This window comes from Corythoichthys intestinalis, chromosome 1, assembly GCF_030265065.1.
Source record: "Corythoichthys intestinalis isolate RoL2023-P3 chromosome 1, ASM3026506v1, whole genome shotgun sequence".
In the NCBI taxonomy this organism is placed as follows: domain Eukaryota; kingdom Metazoa; phylum Chordata; class Actinopteri; order Syngnathiformes; family Syngnathidae; genus Corythoichthys; species Corythoichthys intestinalis.
This window is the reverse complement of record NC_080395.1, coordinates 64,889,164-64,906,998: the sequence shown is the minus strand read 5'-3', so window position 1 is coordinate 64,906,998 and position 17,835 is coordinate 64,889,164. Positions and strand designations below refer to the sequence as shown.

At 37.3% G+C, this 17,835-nt stretch overlaps 2 protein-coding genes across 2 annotated transcripts; one reads left to right on the top strand and one right to left on the bottom strand.

Moving 5' to 3' along the window:
• Positions 1-1,360: 1,360 nt before the first annotated feature.
• On the bottom strand, positions 1,361-10,384 carry mphosph10 (M-phase phosphoprotein 10 (U3 small nucleolar ribonucleoprotein)). Its single transcript, XM_057837715.1, has 11 exons — positions 9,099-10,384; positions 7,317-7,971; positions 7,085-7,242; positions 6,813-6,969; positions 6,556-6,697; positions 5,640-5,707; positions 5,397-5,534; positions 5,170-5,280; positions 2,161-2,268; positions 1,851-2,081; positions 1,361-1,719 (listed from the first exon to the last, which is right to left on the bottom strand). The coding sequence occupies exons 1-11, from the start codon at positions 9,182-9,184 to the stop codon at positions 1,573-1,575; spliced, it is 2,001 nt and encodes a 666-aa protein (XP_057693698.1). The 5' UTR covers positions 9,185-10,384; the 3' UTR covers positions 1,361-1,572.
• mcee (methylmalonyl CoA epimerase) lies at positions 9,260-17,781 on the top strand. The gene is made up of 3 exons (XM_057837741.1): positions 9,260-9,305; positions 11,422-11,762; positions 15,952-17,781. The coding sequence occupies exons 1-3, from the start codon at positions 9,278-9,280 to the stop codon at positions 16,102-16,104; spliced, it is 522 nt and encodes a 173-aa protein (XP_057693724.1). The 5' UTR covers positions 9,260-9,277; the 3' UTR covers positions 16,105-17,781.
• The last annotated feature ends 54 nt before the right edge of the window (positions 17,782-17,835 follow it).

The window sequence follows — 17,835 nt, the reverse complement described above, 5'->3', positions numbered from 1 at the left end:
GCACAATTAAGAAATTTGGCCAAATTAGGGGTCTCAGAGCGGAAGTCACCTGAATGTTTTCTGCCATCCACATTTTGTCATGCAAGATATGGTCGAATTTTCAGGCTTTATCAATAGCTAGTTTGAATCAGTTCGCAACAGTACAGAAGTTATGGAAACATGTTTTGAGAGCGTGAAAAAAAATCTGCCTAACTCATAACACAATTGCACTGAGTAAGGATCATTCAATGCCAAAATTGATTTGATGTCTATAGCTGTAAATGGTAGTGAATAAGTTAAGTACATTCACTGTGGAATGCGAGTACTGTACTTATGACACCTAAAAACAGTGGTACCTTTACTTACAAAATTAATTGATTCTGGAAGTAGAGATGTGTTTCACATGAAAATGCCCTAATCCATTCCAAACCCCCCAAAAATTCAGACATAAATCTTTCATAATGCATAAAAATTCATCAAAACATTTAACAAATACATGTTCGAATTAGATTATTGCACAATAAATTAAAAAAAAAAAAAAATGAGTTGTGCATAATGTAAAAAAAACAGGAATAAAAAATAAGTTACTACACTCTTTTTTAAAACTGTCAGAACATGAAGGGCAAATGAAGAGGATGTTGGGATACACACGTACACATACAGTAGAGGTCCTTCTTAGCCAATTGGATGCCACGAATGCTAGGGAAAAGCCAATGGCAGAGCAGCTATACGGTTGTTACGTTCAGTAAACTCTGGGAGCTGCGCGTACCAGCCATACTGCCTTTTGTATCCTGAAATTTCTTAACAATAGGCAATATTTACCCATTGAGGCATGTCTTAACCTGAAAAGTCTGTATATAGAGATGTTCTTAAGTAGCGGTACCACAGTATCTAGCAGATTGCAGAAACTGAAATGTTATTTGACAGTATCCTACTCCCATTTCTTCAACAGCAAACAAAATAGGACCTTAGATTTTATTTTATCTTCATTTAAAATATTTTGTGGCCGTTTACTGAAACCATCAAGCACCTAAAGTTAACGCATTGATTGGGTTTAACATTGGCACTTGTGTTATAGATCTGTATGGGAAAAAATGTCAGTACAAAAATTAACCCCTTAAAAAAATTAATTAAAAAAATGTTTTGGGGGAGGTCTTGATCAGCTTGACGACCTCAGTTGAGGGAATATTTCAATGAGACCTGTGTTTTTTCAAACATTTGAGCCAATACGTTTTGTAGTACCAGACCTAGAGAATATTTCACCATGTATCTGAATTTTCCCAATCCAACGCAGGAATAAATATGCAGGTGAGATTGCAAACTCACAGTCCACTTAGAGTTGCTAAAGCAATTTCCAATTATTGTACATTGTAAAGAGAAATTCAAACTAGATCAGGCTTTATTTGTTTACCTCTGTCTCTATAAATACAAGCCACGAGTGCAGCCTCTATTACGGCATAAAACGCTCAACACATTTGAATGTTTCATTTTTAATGAAAAACGAAAACATCTTCAAGGATTCAAAGATAACAGTTTGTAATAAAAATGGCCTCTGTACAATATCACCCACTGCAATAAACAATCAGTTGCTAATTATAATTTAAGTTTGCTGGCAGAAACGTCTTTGTGTTTCTTTTTTGTAGGCTGCCTTTTTGCACTTTTGATCTGACTTTTCACTTGGTCCTGCAGCTGAGAAAAGAAGGCTTGAGAAGAGCGCAGAGCTTTGTCCTTTCCGTCATCCTGGAATAGAACAGCCAAAATATTAGTTGTGTTTGTATGAAGAATTACTATCATCAAAACTACCATACAAATACATATAATAACCTTATTCTTGACTTTTGTGATGGATTCAAAAATACGAGGCCACTCACCTTGAGTATAGTCGCCTTGCCTCCTTTAGTGAGTTTCTTCAGGTCTTCTTTGACTTGAGCCTTTGAGGGCCTTTTGTTTTCACCCGCTGCACTTGCTTCCTTGAGTTTCCGTTTCTTTTCCTTCTCCTTGATTTTGAAATGTTTCACCTTTTTCTTAAGGCGTCTTTCACGCTTTTTGTCTGTTGAAGTCTTCTCGGAATCCCCCAAAATATCACCGGCTTTGTTTTTCTCCTTTGGTAGGAAGAAACCACTTTTAGACATTTTGTCCTAGTAGCATAATTTATGCTAAAAAATATAAAGTCTTCCTAACCTTAATTTCCTCTGGAGCAAGTAGAGTAGCATCACTGGCAGTGACTGGAGTTACCTCTTCCATTGTGATGGACGGCAGGTTTGAAACCACCTTCACCTCAGGGACAGACTGGTGACACAAAGCAAACATGAGCAACTGGTCAAGCAGCACATTTTAAAAAAGACGATTGAGTTTAACATTGTCACTTATGTTATAGGTCTGTATGTAAAAATTATGTCAGCACTAAACATGTGCCGATTACCAGTTTCAAGTTATACAGTGGTATGAAAATGACACGGTTTCAAAACCGCAAAATTTTCCATCATACCGTCCCTACGGTATTGGCTATTTTTTTAATGTCCCAAAAATACAGGAAGAAATCACTCGATTGCAGCTGCAAGGCTTAACCCTCCCCCACCAGTTGTTGCTCAGTGTCAGTGAGTCAGCTGTGCTACACGATGGCTGGAGGAGGTGTAACTCCTGAACTTTTTCACCCATCGAAGAAAACAATCGCTGGTGTGGGAATACTTCAGCAACAGAAAAGTTACAGACGGCCGTAGCTTAGAGGAAACGGGGCAAACGACATGTAAAACATGTTTGCGGAGAGTGGCTGCCGAGGAAGCAATACCTCCAATGATTTCACATTTATACAAAATTAAAGGTTAGTAAACTCATGAATATTTCTCACCAGCTACGAAAGTTAACTCCAGTGTGTTTAGTGTGTCTAGCGGTGGTAAAACGTGGTGCTTTTTTTTCTTGCTGGCAACTGTGTTGAGAAAGAGAGTGTGTGTGTATCAACATAATACAAGTCATACACACAAGCTTTTTAAGGAAAATAATTCAATTATTTTTGTTCTGATGGTAACAATGTTGTTTATTTTAATTTTATTTAGAGTATTTCAGTTTTTTTTGTTTTTGTTTTGTTTTTTATTTATTTTAACTTAACATTATACTTATGTTCCAATTTGCTAATATGTTTTGAAAAATAAAACTACTGTTCAATGGATTTTTTTTTCTTAACCCAGACATCTGTAAGTAACAGATTTTAGAGCTGTAACTGCAATTTTTTAAAAACATTTAAGCAAATACATTTTGTAGTAACAACCCTAAATAATGTATCACCCTGGACATGAACCAACGAATAAGAAAAAGGCGAAACTTTATCTCTTGAGTGAAATTGACTCACTAACCGCGCACATTTTAATTATTCCAACTTGGAAGAGGAGCCTTCGTTGGGGTTACAGAATCTAAAGGGCTCATTCCAACTGAAATAAAAAGAGGAACTTTGAGGAGAGAAGGCCCATTAAAAAATGAGTGAAAGCATACAAAAGAAAATTAAGGTGAGACTGTCGACTTTCATTTTGATGCTGATGGCTTGCGCATCTCCTACTTGTCAGGCAATTCTAGTTAATGTAATTTTAACATCGCCTTGAGTTTCCAAACTGTGACTGATTGACACTAAATGTCATGTGCACATCTTTACTGACTTCTACTTCAATCTCTAAAATATCTGAGCTGGTACTTGTACCAGCACGACCAAGAAGCAATGTAGGAAATTGCATTAACCGCTGGCTTAATATAAAGCGAAAACAGCCACACACTTTCAAATTTTTTTCAGCGGTTCAAGGGGCTATGCCAGAGATAAGAACTGCCTCCCATCAAAAAAGATAATACCAGGAGCCACAAAAGTCCTTTGACATCTAACATATAATGAACTTCAACAGAGAAAAAAAATATAGGCTTACAGTGGTACGTCGACATACGATCTTTTCGACCTCCGACTTAAATTTTAAATTGTAATTTGTCTCGACATACGACGAGATATGCTCGAAATAGGCCGATTTATGACAGCATCGCAATTTCATTGTTTTCACGCAAGACGGACGCACGGCAGATTTTCTTGAAAGAGAAATCAACTTGGGTCCTAAAACGGTTAGTGCGGGTGGTGAAAAAAAAAGGAAAAATGTGACGTTTGCCATCAAAATTCAGATGGAAATAATAGAAAACTATGACCGTGGTGTGCGTGTTAGTGAACTGGCTCGACAATATGGCCGGAATATGTCCATTACGATCTCAAGGAATACTTTCATTATTATTTTTTTTGTATCCTAGGCAAGGAAGTAGCCAGCTTCGTCAGGTTTTTAATCAGATATTTAAGAACTTGTGCAGCGCAACACAACATGGCTACTGTCCGCCGTAGCCGACGCCAACAACAACAGAACATGAAAAGAGAAAATAAAAGCTTCCCACTCTTCCGCACCGCTGTCATTCTCGCGTCAGTCACACAGTGCGTCCAGGAACAGGATGCAAAACACAACCGCCACATTAGGACCAAATTCGTTACATTATCAATATTATTACCATTATATTATTATTACAATTTGTATTTATAAGTTATTTGTTTTGCTATGTGTAACTGCTATTTGTAATTATACCTGCAGTATTTATTAAGGATTTAGCGTAGGTTTTCGGGCTGTGGAACGAATTCATCGAATTATAATATATTCTTGTGGGAAAAGCCCGCTCGACATACAACAGCGGTCTACAATATAAATGGCCCGGGCGTACTTTTAAAACTGTCAAGACCACCAGAATGCTCCAATCACTGGTCCAGTGGGGCCAGTAAAAATAATGTGTCAGTTAAAAAAATCTTTTTAAAAATCTCATTTTACATTAATTCCCATTGGTTCTGTGTTTCGATGAAGTTACACTATCCTAATAAAAGTCAACCTTACAATCTATGCAGCCAGCCATTCTTCTCCATTGGGCGTAAACACACCTTGGTCACTCGCTTGCTCCAGCGTGAACGGGCGCCACCTGATTACTTATGCTGATTGATTGTCAGTATCTCAGTACCCACCTAACGTTATACTACAAGACAACATGTTTCTGAAACCACAAGCACCCAGCCAAGCACAGAGGGGAAAAAGACCACGCAAAAAAGAGTCACCGGAGGAGTTGAGGGAAAGCGAAATTCAATATGAAAAGAAAAGAGACAGTTTCAGCCCCAGTGGCAAAAAACAAACTCACTGGTTTAGGTGTAAAATGGAAGTTCGACAGGGCATCCAGCTTTAAGAAGAGAGCGTCCATCAGTTTTTGTATTTCAACATGGGCTGGGTTTTCTTCCTCCTCTGTCTTTTGCTGAAATCATTATGAATGTATCAGAAATAAATATATACATTAAAAAACCGTATAATGTGAATTTGAAAATGTGTAAAAAAAAAAAAAAAAAAAAAAAATTAAGACAAAAACTGAACCTGTGTCTGCTTGATGTATTCCTGCTCATAAATTTCTGCTAGACTCTGCTTGCTCTTCTCATGATCTAATGTTAGTCTCTTTTTGTACTCAAACACCTCCTCTTTGGGCTTCTCCTTGCGAACCACATCATCAAATGCCTGGCGGGGGGATAAAAGTGAAAAGGTAAAGCGTTATAGATGCAGGAAAACAGTAGGCCTAAAAAGAGTAAAACATTAAACACAACTTGTGACGGGTAAAAAGACCTGGTCTTTAATTCTTTGTCTAATGATGTCTTCAAGCTGTAGTGTGGTTTCTTCTGTGATTGCAGGAGCTGTGGGAAAAGATGGAATCCTGCAGTCAGAGTAAGGTACTGAAATTACAGTATTTAGCAGTAAAATGAGTTCTTGTTTAGCACATTGTAATGAAAAATACTTTTTAAAGAATTTTAGATGAAGTTTTTTTTTAATTGTCAAAGAAAAACAAAAATAGCAGCATACATTGCTGTATAAGGTACAATGCAGTTTTCTGATGCGTTGACAAACAAAATTAGTAGTACATCCCTTCTCAATATTGACAAAATGCACATGAAGGCAACTAAAAGAGGTCTCTATATTTAATGTGCCATTTTAATCTTTTACTTTTTAATTTTAGCTCTCATTATCTTATTATCGCATATGTGTCATGCTCAGTGTTGTCACAGATTACTTGAAAAAGTAATTTAATTACTGATTACGCCTCAAAAAAGTAATCTAGTTACTTTACTGATTACTTCATTATCAAAGTAACTAAGTTACTTTAAAAGTAATCTATCAGTTACTTTTTACCTATTTTTCTCCCTTTGCCGCCTAAACATACGAATGACAACAGAAAAATATCATCACATGTAATTGACTTTCCGATGATTGAATTTAAAGAGGAATATCAGAATTTCGCACTAGCTTAGCCACTCCGGAGCCCTGAAACTAACAAATATCTGACATACTGCTTGGAATTTGTTGAAATCAACTCCACCGACCAATTAAACCCTGCTAACTCTAAGATTAAGCCTAATGTCAAAACTTCTGAATTTCGGGTTATGGTTAACAGCATATCACTGGTCATGCTGCTATAACATCCCCATTTAATTGATGCGATTTTCACCATTACACTTACACACCAATCTGCCCAAGCTGTACTTACCCTTCCGAGATGCCTGCTCATAGTCCAAATCTTCTTCAAGCATGCTGTTTTCTGGGCGGGACTGCGCTGTCACCTCTCCAGAAAGCTGCCATGACTTTCCGGCAAGGGAGGCTTTCTCAAACTCCTCAATTTTCTGTGACATCTACAAGTGAAGAAATGGGATAGATTGAGATAAGCTACCGTGCTGTGATGAATCACAAGGGCGTTTTGCAGCACACAATTGGTCAACTGGGGTAACATATTTAATTTACGGATACCTTTTCTTGATTTTTCTCATATGATGACTTGGATTGAGATTTATTTGAATTTTGGCCCTTTCCTCCAAAGATGTCCTCAAATTCCTCCCCTTCACTGTCTTCATCGCCAGAAAGGTTAAAGGTCACCTTTTTTTGAGAGGTTATATGGCTCGTGTCCCTGTTGTTTGAAAATAGCAGATAAACACATTTTGAGAAACTGTTTTGACGCTTCAAATTTTAAAATGTCCAAAACAGGAGGGGAAAATTTTTTTTTTAACTACGATCATTCTTACTCATTGTCAATGTCCTTGCCAGAATCATCATCATCATCTACTTCGTCCTCTCCATCTTTTTCCTCATCCTCACTATCCAATTGTTCATCTGCATCAGCATCAGTCCCTTCCACAGCATAAAAGTAGTCCTTGTATTTAAGATCTCTGGTGCTCTTTCCCTGTTAATACAGTATTTTTGTAACATAAATAAATGCATGAATAATGATAGCGCACTTATGTGACAGTTACATACAGTGTTTTCCTTTGGCTTTTTTCTCAAAAACATCTCCAGGTCAATATTGTCATCCTCGTCAGAGGGAATGTCCTGAAAATAATCAACGTCATTTTCATCTTCCTGCTCCTTCCCTTCCTGTTTGTCCATGTCATCAAGAAATGACTCCATTTCAGATAACTTGAAGAACTTGTCATCAACTTCTGAGGGAATGCCCTTCCTTTTGGAATGTTTCTCTGTGGGTTTCCTCTTTTGCTTCTCCCACTTCTCCAGAGCGTCCACGTCAAAATCTAAATTAGAGTCTTCATCCGTGTCAGCTTCTGCTCCACACTCAGGCATTTTCTTAAACCTACTCTGAGGCCTCTCTTCGGCTTCTTCCTCCATATTTTTATCAAGCTCTCCTTCCTCATCGCAGGTTCCTTCATCCATCTCCTCTTCCTCCAGCAGTACTGCCAACGTCTCATCGGACAAAGCATCATCAACTGATTTCCTAAAGTGTTTTAGTACACCAGAGTTCTGCAGCTCCAGCTCCTGCCAGATTTGCTCTTCGTCAAAGTTTTCCACCACTAACTGAACCAACGGGCTGGCTTGATAGTGCGCTGGCTCCTGGGCTTTGTGGAGGTCATAAAGGGATTTGGTAAGAGAGATAAAGTCTGTTGCCACGGCATCTTGAAGGCTGCAACAATGCCAACATATAGCAATTGCATATTATTAGTGACAGACGATTTGTTTTCTTTTAATTAAGGCTGTCAAAATTATCGCGTTAACGGGCGGTAATTAATTTTTTTATTTGATCACGTTAAAATATTTGACACAATTAGCGCACATGCCCCGCTCAAACAGATTAAAAAGACAGCACAGTGGAATGCCAACTAGTTACTTGTGTTTTTTGGAGTTTTGTCACCCTCTGCTGGCGCTTGGGTGCGACTGATTTTATGGGCTTAAGCATCCATGAGCATTGTGTAATTATTGACATCAACAATGGCGGGCTACTAGTTTTTTTTTTTGATTGAAATTTTTACAAATTTTATTAAAACGAAAACATTAAGAGGGGTTTTAATATAAAATTTCTATAACTTGTACTAACATTCATCTTTTAAGAACTACAAGTCTTTCTATCCATGGATCGCTTTAACACAATGTTAATAATGTTAATGCCATCTTGTTGATTTATTGTTATAATAAACAAATACAGTACTTATGTACCGTATGTTGAATGTACATATCCATCTTGTGTCTTATCTTTCCATTCCAACAATAATTTACAGAAAAATATGGCATATATTATAGATGGTTTGAATTGCGATTAATTACAATTAATTAATTTTTAAGCTGTAATTAACTCGATTAAAAATTTTAATCGTTTGACAGCCCTAATTTTGATTTATCATTACTCTGATTTAACTACGATGGTGCGAAACTAAGTGGACACTGAATAATGGAACAGACAATTTGGTAGCAATAACTTGTGATATAACATGTAAGCATACTAGAATGTAGCTCAACTTCCGCCCGCAAGTTAATATTATTATTTTATGACTATTATTTTCGCAATTTAAATGCATCACGTCTTATTTATGATTGTGTTACACACTGACACGACAACGCACACCATGTCGGTACTACCACTAACAGGCACCTCCTTTAATACTTCCTGTATTCAATTTAATTTTTTTAAAAAGCCATTATGAATCTTTTTTATCATTAGCTTTAGCTCACAGCTAATTAGCTTGCCAAGCCACCATATGCAAATTCGAAATAAATTTGCGAATAGTCACAACCAGACGTAAAAGTAACACTTGCCTTAGAAAATTATCTGGATGCTCTGTGTTGACGTGGAGTTTACTTATACACTCTTGCAAAGTGCTCCATTTGTCTGTGTTAGCCATCGTAACTCACATGTGAGAATTTGTGCGTCGCACATAAATAGGCTCTGTGGGAAACATCTCATTTCGGATTGGTTCCGTCAGTGGCGTTCAAACATGGCGTCCACTTTTCTGAAGGTTGCGGGTAGGTTTTGTTGTTATTCTTGCATGATTTTTTTTTGTTTTTTTTTACCAGTGTTTTTATTTTACAACCGAACAAGTTGCCATACGATTTGTCCCTGGTTTTCAGGAGAGGGCTGACAGTTTATAAACGCTTAGCTCAGCGGGGTCCTAATCACGTTGATGAAAATTGACGTTGACGAATACGTTTTTTCTTATTTTTTCGTTGCCTTAAATAGTACATCTTCTTAAAATTTGTGAATTTGCCTTGTTTTCAGTGTAAATATACTAGAAATAAGTGAATTTTAAGCAATAAATTAGTATACAGTATTTAATCTTAAAGAAAATCTTGTTTGGCAGAAATGTTCTTAATTCAAGAATAGATATTGTTCAGAACATTATTTGAAAGCAAGTTTTTCTTGATTTAAGTGGAAAAATTACCAACTTTTAGATGTATGGGTTTAATGTAGGGCTGCAGCTATCGATTATTTTAGTAGTCGATTAATCGATGGACTAGTTAGTTCGAAATTCAGTAATCGGATAAGGACCATGAAAAATTAAGATACCTGAGCTGAGCCTCAAACAGTATAAAAAAATCAATAAATGGGGATCTATGTACAACAAAAGAACGATTGACTAACGTACATAGGAAAAGTCCGCTTGCTTAAATGCTATAAAATGCTAACATTTTTTTTTTCTTCTATACAATGCTCTTAAAAAATTGTTCAGACATATATTACCACCCAAAAATCGGCTAAATATATCTATAAACTAATTTACGAATGCACTAAAAAACATGAGCTCCAACAAAAACTTAGCTTACATTGGCCTTAACAGGGAGCGGTTGGATTCAGTCATGTGAAATAAGACAGACCAGAGGGCAGTGTGTCCACCTTAATCAATAAAACAAAATGAAAACTTTCAAAATAAACAATTACAACGCCACTTTAATTAAACGAATAATCGAAGCAACAAAATTTTATTCAAATATTTTTTTCTAATTGAATACTCAAGTTAATCGATTAATCGTTGTAGCACTAGGTTAATGTGCTCAAATAGTAATATTTACCTAAAGTAAATAGAATAATCTGACGTATTAATCTGTTAACTAGTCTTTAACACTCAAAACAAGATGGATAAAATTATTTGACTAGATTTAAGAAAAAATAATTGATCAAAACGTTATAAATTTGCAGTGTACTTTAGCTTTTTCTCAGTTTACCATCTTGCAGGCGCATATAAATTGGCATAATGGGTGTGATATTTTTGATAATCGCTAGTCATATTTAGCCTGTATAAATAATAAACCATATGAAAACTGTTTAGTGTGGGACGTAAAACATGCGCGCTCCTACATGTACTCATCTTCCATCACGGCATTAGTTTGAAGAAAAATAATTAACGTTTGTACATGTATTATTTTTGATATTTCACTTCTATTCCATAGTTTTTGAAAAGCAATCTTGATTTTTCTTTTCCCCCCGTGGATCACACGATTTTATTAATCATGCCAGACCAGGGCAATTATTTTTTTCACCAGGGACAACATGATGTTTCAGTTATTGATGGGGGGAAAAAAAACATCATCATTTGTTCAAATTACCTGTGACTTCAGTCACCTGAATAGTTGTGTCACATTGGTAATTATCATTTTCCTGCAAAAAGCCAATAAACTGAGATAAAGTGCTTTTTACTGTTTTTTTATGGAATTTTATTGTCATCATCATCATCGGTATCATTGACATTCATTGACAATTACAAAATGTGATATGATTTGCCCGAAGGAACCGAAGAAGACTACAAAGGCGGACGAGATGAAGCATATGCAAACTTAAACCAAATGAATGTCTTGTCACACAAGGGCATTGTCCTTTTTAGTTACAGTATTAACAACATGGCTTATTTTAAAAGAAATTTTGCATAACATGTCCTGATTAATAAAACAATGTTAAAGATATGAAATAAATAAATTGCAGACACAGGACACTAACAATAAGGACAATGTGGAATGTGCTGTACTGCGCTGCTGCTAAAGTGCTATGTCCATGTCCATGTTATCTACGTCCATTTACATTTAAAAAATTGAGCTGACATGTTAATATTCTTGCTGACTATGTACTCTTGTTCTGATGTTCTTTAAGTTTCCTGTCTTTCAAGATATTCTCATCCCATGCTCCTGAGAGCACATTCGACCACAGCATCCCTTTATCAGGGTATCCCTGGATCACTGTGGAATCTTGGCAAGCTGAACCATATTGCCATTGCTGTCCCAGACATGGACAAGGCCACGGCCCTATATCGAGACGTCCTTGGTGCCAGAGTGAGTGAAAAAGTGCCTTTACCGGAGCATGGCGTCTACGCAGTGTTTGTAGAGCTGGGGAACACAAAGCTTGAGCTTCTGCATCCTCTTGGGGAGAAGAGCCCAATTTCTGGATTCTTGCAGAAGAATAAGGCCGGCGGAATGCACCACATTTGTATTGAGGTGAGCATGTGATCACCTGGGGGCAGTGTTGTATTTATTACCAGAGTGAGATTTCTTTTAAATGTTCATTGAAATCATTATCCATAATGAGGTAGGTATTACGAACGGATGAAATTTCAGGAAGAACCTAATAATACGCAATTTATTTGTCAACTTATGGATCATACGACTCATGTTACCACATGATCTAACAATTATGAGATATGTGAATTCAAAGGTTTTCAGAAGGCCGTATTTACTCTCCCTGCAAAGGTATTGGTGCATTTAGGTTCATTACTTGAAAGCCAAATAGTATCCTTAACTCTTTAGCATTATCTTTATCACTGCCAAAGTCTTTACTCTCAAGAAAAGTGACTTAAAGTCAATCTTCTACAGCAGAGGTGCCCATTACGTCGATCGTGATCAACCAGTCGATCGCAACGCTGGTGTGGGTAGCTCATGGCACCCCCCCAAAAAATGTACATAGTTAATTATGTTGTGTGAGCAACATTTAAGGTTATGCAGCACTACCCCACCCCGCTGTTAAGGTAGATTGCGGGTGATTGTCTCCTTGAAAAGTAGATCTTGGAGCGAAAAACAATGAGCACTACTGCTCTAAAGTATACACTTGGTTGAGTTGTCTTCAATACCAATAGACAAGAAGCCTTTTTCCGTTTTTGCACATCAAAAATGTATGTCAAGTTGGACTTTTTTGTGAAGACATAAAACTTTACTAAAAATCAACTTTGGTGCTTAACATCCTTCTCCATATTTTAATCACTAAACAATAGGGCTGCAGCTATCGATTATTTTAGTAGTCGATTAATTGATGAACCATTAGTACGAATAATCGAGTAATCTGATAAGGAACATGAAAAATTAAATTACCTGAGCTGAGCCTCAAACGGTATAAAAAAAAATAAATTAGGATCTAGGTACAACAAAAGAACAATTGGCTAACTTACATAGCAAAAGTCCGCTAGTTTAAATGCTATAAAATGCCAACTTTTTTTTACAATGCTCTCAACAAATGGTTCACTTATATTTCCACAAAATTAGGCTAAAAATACCTATAAACTAAATAACGAATGCAATAAAAATAAACATTAGTTCAAACAAAAACGCAGCTTATGTTGATCTTAACAGGGAGCACCTGGATTCACTCATGTGAAATGAGGCAGACTACAAGGCAGTGTATCCACCCAAATCAATAAAACTAAATGCAAAAACTTTCAAAATAAACCATTAAAACGCCACTTAAACAAATACAAAATTTAATTCGAATCTTTTTTCTCTAATCGAATACTCGAGTTAATCGATTAATCGTTGCAGCACTACTGCACAATATATGGCGGAAAACACTCAGGTGACTTGAAGTTCCGCTCTTAGACCCCCAGTGTGGCCAAATTTCAAAATTGTCCTATATGCATGTGTGATACGTCATTGGAAAGCTTAAAATCTCATTTTCTGGGGGAAGAAAATTTTTGAACAGGAGGGCATTTAAAGAAAAAAAGAAAATTACAGCAAAACCCTAACTGGAGGTGAGAGCGTGAGAGATCATAATTAATGACGCCATGATTTTAATGAGATATTATCGCGCACTTGCCTCTTTTTGATCCAAAAACTCCATGTAGCATGTATCACTGAGTGTCAAGACAAAGCTGTGAATGGCCACAGCTGGATTTTGGGGGGATTCTATGGGTGAAACATGGTAATATAACAAGGGCCGCGATGCAGAAATCGCAGACATCAAGGAGTGGTCAAGATTTTCTTTTTCATATACAAGTATTTACCCTTTTAAACTTTTTTTTTTTTTTTTGATCAATTATTTGTCATTAACAAAAAAAATATCATTAAGCGATAGTTTTGAGGTAGATAGCCTGGATTTATATACGGCCACTATTTTTTTCATTGTGGCGTAATTTTTTTAAAAGTTTAAAATATGCGAGTGTTTAAAAAAAAATAAATTTTTAACTAAATATTAGACACCAATTAATGATCCTAAGCTAAAAATGACAGACATTTTGAATAATAAATATTGTATTTATAGCTAGGTTGAAACAAAATCGGTTGCGTGATGTCTGTAAACGGGGATTTTCAGGGTAAAACGGACAAATTAAAAATAGTTCAGGGGCTTAATTGTGCCATGAATCTACTCTGGCAGCATATAGATATATTGTTCCATCAAACACAACAGTTCTGTTGGCTTAAAATACAGCATTTTTTTAAAGAGGGGTGCAAGAGCAGAAACTGCTTTTTCAGTCCTGTCTGTGTGTTCCGCCCTATACAGTGGGGAGAACAAGTATTTTTTTGATACACTGCCGATTTTGCTGGTTTTCCCACTTGCAAGCCATGTAGAGGTCTGTAATTTGCATCATAAGTTCTCTTCAACTGTGAGGGACGGAATCTAATACAAAAATCCAGAAAATCACATTGTATAGTTTTTAAATAATAAATGTGTATTTAACTGCATGAAAAAGTATTTGATACATTACCAACTAGTAAATATTTCGGCTCTTAGTTCTTTTTTTAAGAACCCCTCCTGTTCTCCACTCATTACCGGAAGTAACTGCACCTGTTTGAACTTGTTACCTGTATAAAAGACACCTGTTCACATGCTCAGACAAACGAACTCCAACCTCTCCACAATGGCCAAGACCAAAGAGCTGTGTAAGGACATCAGGGATAAAATAATAGACCTGCACAAGGCTGGGATGGGCTACAGGAAAATAAGCAAGCAGGTTGGTGAGAAGGTAACAACTGTTGGAGCGATTATTAGAAAATGGAAGAAGTTCAAGTTGACGGTCAATCTGCGTCATTCTGGGGCTCCATGCAAGATCTCACCTCGTGGGGCATCACTGATCATGAGGAAGGTATCAGCCCAGAACTACACGGCAGGACCTGGTCAATGACCTGAAGGGAGCTGGAACCACAGTCTCGAAGAAAAAAACCATCGAAAACACATTACGCCGTCATGGATTAAAATCCTACAGCGCACGCAAGGTCCCGCTGCTGAAGCCTGTGCATGTCCAGACACGTCTGAAGCTTGCCACTGACCATCTGGATCAGGGGTGGGTGAACCCGTCCTCGAGGGCCGCAGTGGGTCCTGGTCTTTGTTCCAACTGATTCAGCACAGACAGTTTAACCGAGGTTTCAGTGGAAACAAGAAGCACCTGACGGCAATCAACTGATTGCACTTGTAAGAAACCAGATTGGTGAAAGGCTGTCCTCATGATGGGTATGAACAAAAACCCGCACCCACTGCGGCCCTTTGTGGAATAGTTTGCCCACCCCTGATCTGGATGATCCAGAGGAGCAATGGGAGAAGGTCATGTGGTCGGATGAGACCAAAATGGAACTTTTTGGTCAAAACTCTGCTCGTCGTGTTTGGAGGAAAAAGGATAAGTACAACCCCAAGAACACCATCCCAACCGTGAAACATGGAGGAGGAAACATCATTTTTTGGGGCTGCTTCTCTGCCAAGGGTACAGGACGACTGCACCGTATTGAGGGGAGGATGGATGGGGCTATGTATCGCCAGATCTTGGCTGACAACCTCCTTCCTTCAGTGAGAGCCCTGAAGATGGGTCGTGGCTGGGTCTTCCAGCATGGCAACGACCCAAAGCACACAGCCAAGGCAACTAAAGAGTGGCTCCGTAAGAAGCATCTTAAGGTCCTGGAGTGGCCTAGCCAGTCACCAGATCTGAACCCGATAGAAAATCTATGGAGGGAGCTGAAAGTCCGTGTTGCCCGGCATCAGCCCCGAAACCTGAAGGCTCTGGAGAAGATCTGCATGGAGGAGTGGGCCAAAATCCCTGCTGAAGTGTGTGCAAACCCATGTTAAGGACTACAGAAAACGTTTGGTATCTGCAATAGCAAACAAAGGTTTCTGTACCAAATATTAAGTTCGATTTTTGTGATGTATCACTTATTTCATGCAATTAAATGCAAATTTATTATTTAAAAATCATACGTGATTTTGTTTTTTTGTATTAGATTCCGTCCCTCACAGTTGAAGAGAACTTATGATACAAATTACAGACCTCTACATGCTTTGCAATTGGGAAAACCAGCAAAATCTGCAGTGTATCAAATACTTGTTCTCCCACTGTACATGCGCACACACAGTACACACATTTTGTATTATACTAGTATATTAGGTGAAACATTAATCCATTCGAGATAATCATATACTCTGAATATTTTGCAGGTGGACGACATCAATGCTGCAATCAAAGACCTGAAAGTGAAGAACATCAGAACTCTTTCAGCAGAGCCGCGAATAGGAGCTCATGGGAAACCAGTGATGTTTCTTCACCCAAAAGACTGTGATGGTGTACTCGTTGAGCTGGAGGAAGCATGACACGGATCAAACATTTTGTATTTTGCTCCTTTATTTCCCGAGCAGTGCCTCTACATTGGCCATGAAATTTTTGGGCGGTTATGTCGAGCACTAAGTATTGTTATTTGATGAATTAACTTCTAGTTGTGCATACATGTTGACAACCTCATAGAAGTACTTTGATAATCAGGATTGTGTGTGTGCTGGCTGTCATAAAATTATGCATCGCTATTAGTTTACATAATTATCTTGTCCAAGTTTATAGCTATTGCAGCATTATCATGGAATTATCAAAGTGTGTCTGGCATTTATTTTCTTCACATGTAAATATTGAGCTTTACTAAGGGATGAATCAGAGAATAAGCACAACTGCATAAAATTATGATTAGGGGAGATGTCAACTCTCCAAACCTTAAAGGTTCTTGTAATATTTAGACTTGAGGCTAAATGATGTAAACAAAACATCAGGGAAGATGCAGCTCTGCTACAACACAATTGTAAACATTTATACTAACGGTTTCCATTTATGCTGAGCATTGTTATTTTACATTCTATTTTTGAACCACATCAAATAATTAAATAATTTGCCACTTTGGCTGTTATGTGACTAAGATACCCACCAGCACCATTGATGACAAAAGTAAATCAATAAACAGTGCACAAAAAACCTACCATAATGCCTTGTGCGGTATTACAGCAAGAAGACAGGTGAATGTAAACTATACATTTTCCATATATAGGTTTGGGAGATGTAGTTTGTGGTCTCACTGAAAACCAGTTTTTGGGCTTTAGTTCCAAAGGCATATTTGCTTCGAACACACCTTATCACTTAAAGAACAGTGAAGCAAGGTGTTGGCAACATTGTGCTATAGAGCTATTATATGGAATTTAATCCAGGTGAGGAAAATGAATAAAATACCTATGTGATAACATGTAACCTTCAGGCTTCATATTACAAAAACCTGAACAAAATTCATTTCAGGTTGATCAGATGCAGATATATGCTCGCCCTCACGTGATGTCTTTTATCCATTCTATTCAAACATCCCCATAGTAAATGTAAGGGTGTGCAAACTTGTGCAGCCACATTTTTACATACTCTATATATTTTAAATTTCGAGGCCTTCACAGGCTACTTATAGCCATTCGTTATTGTCAGGCCACTTACTGATGCAATGGGCAAACACTTGGTTCTGTGAGATGCATTGTCATGCTTTGTCATCTGGTTGAAATTTTTCAAAAGTTCCAGCATAATGCAAGACTGTTGGTTTCCAGGAACTTTTTCAGAAGTTCCAGCATGCTGCAAGAGTATTGGTTTCCAGGAAAAGGTACACAGAAGCTGAACTGATCCTACAAGTAATTTTGAATTTCCGAAGTTTGATCACTGATCTATTACAAATTTGAGTTGTACTCAGAATCACTGTGGGTTAATGATTAAAGTTTCCACGTCTATCATTTTGTCAACACATTAAATATTTCATGAAAATACATAAGTATTCATGATTTATTAACATCTGTTGGGAGTTCCAGGGTTATTTCAAATATCTCAACAAAAAAAAAAAAAAAGTGATGGCTTCTGAAAAGTTATGCCAATACGTATAAAAGCCATTTTTAGTTAAAATGGATCAGAAACTCACCGTTTTACAAAGAATTGCATATGTAAATCAGCCACGAGTTAAAGATTTCAGTAAAAGGAAGTGAAATTACCGTACAGTACATCTGGCACAATTGCTTGCTGGGTGACATGGAGCA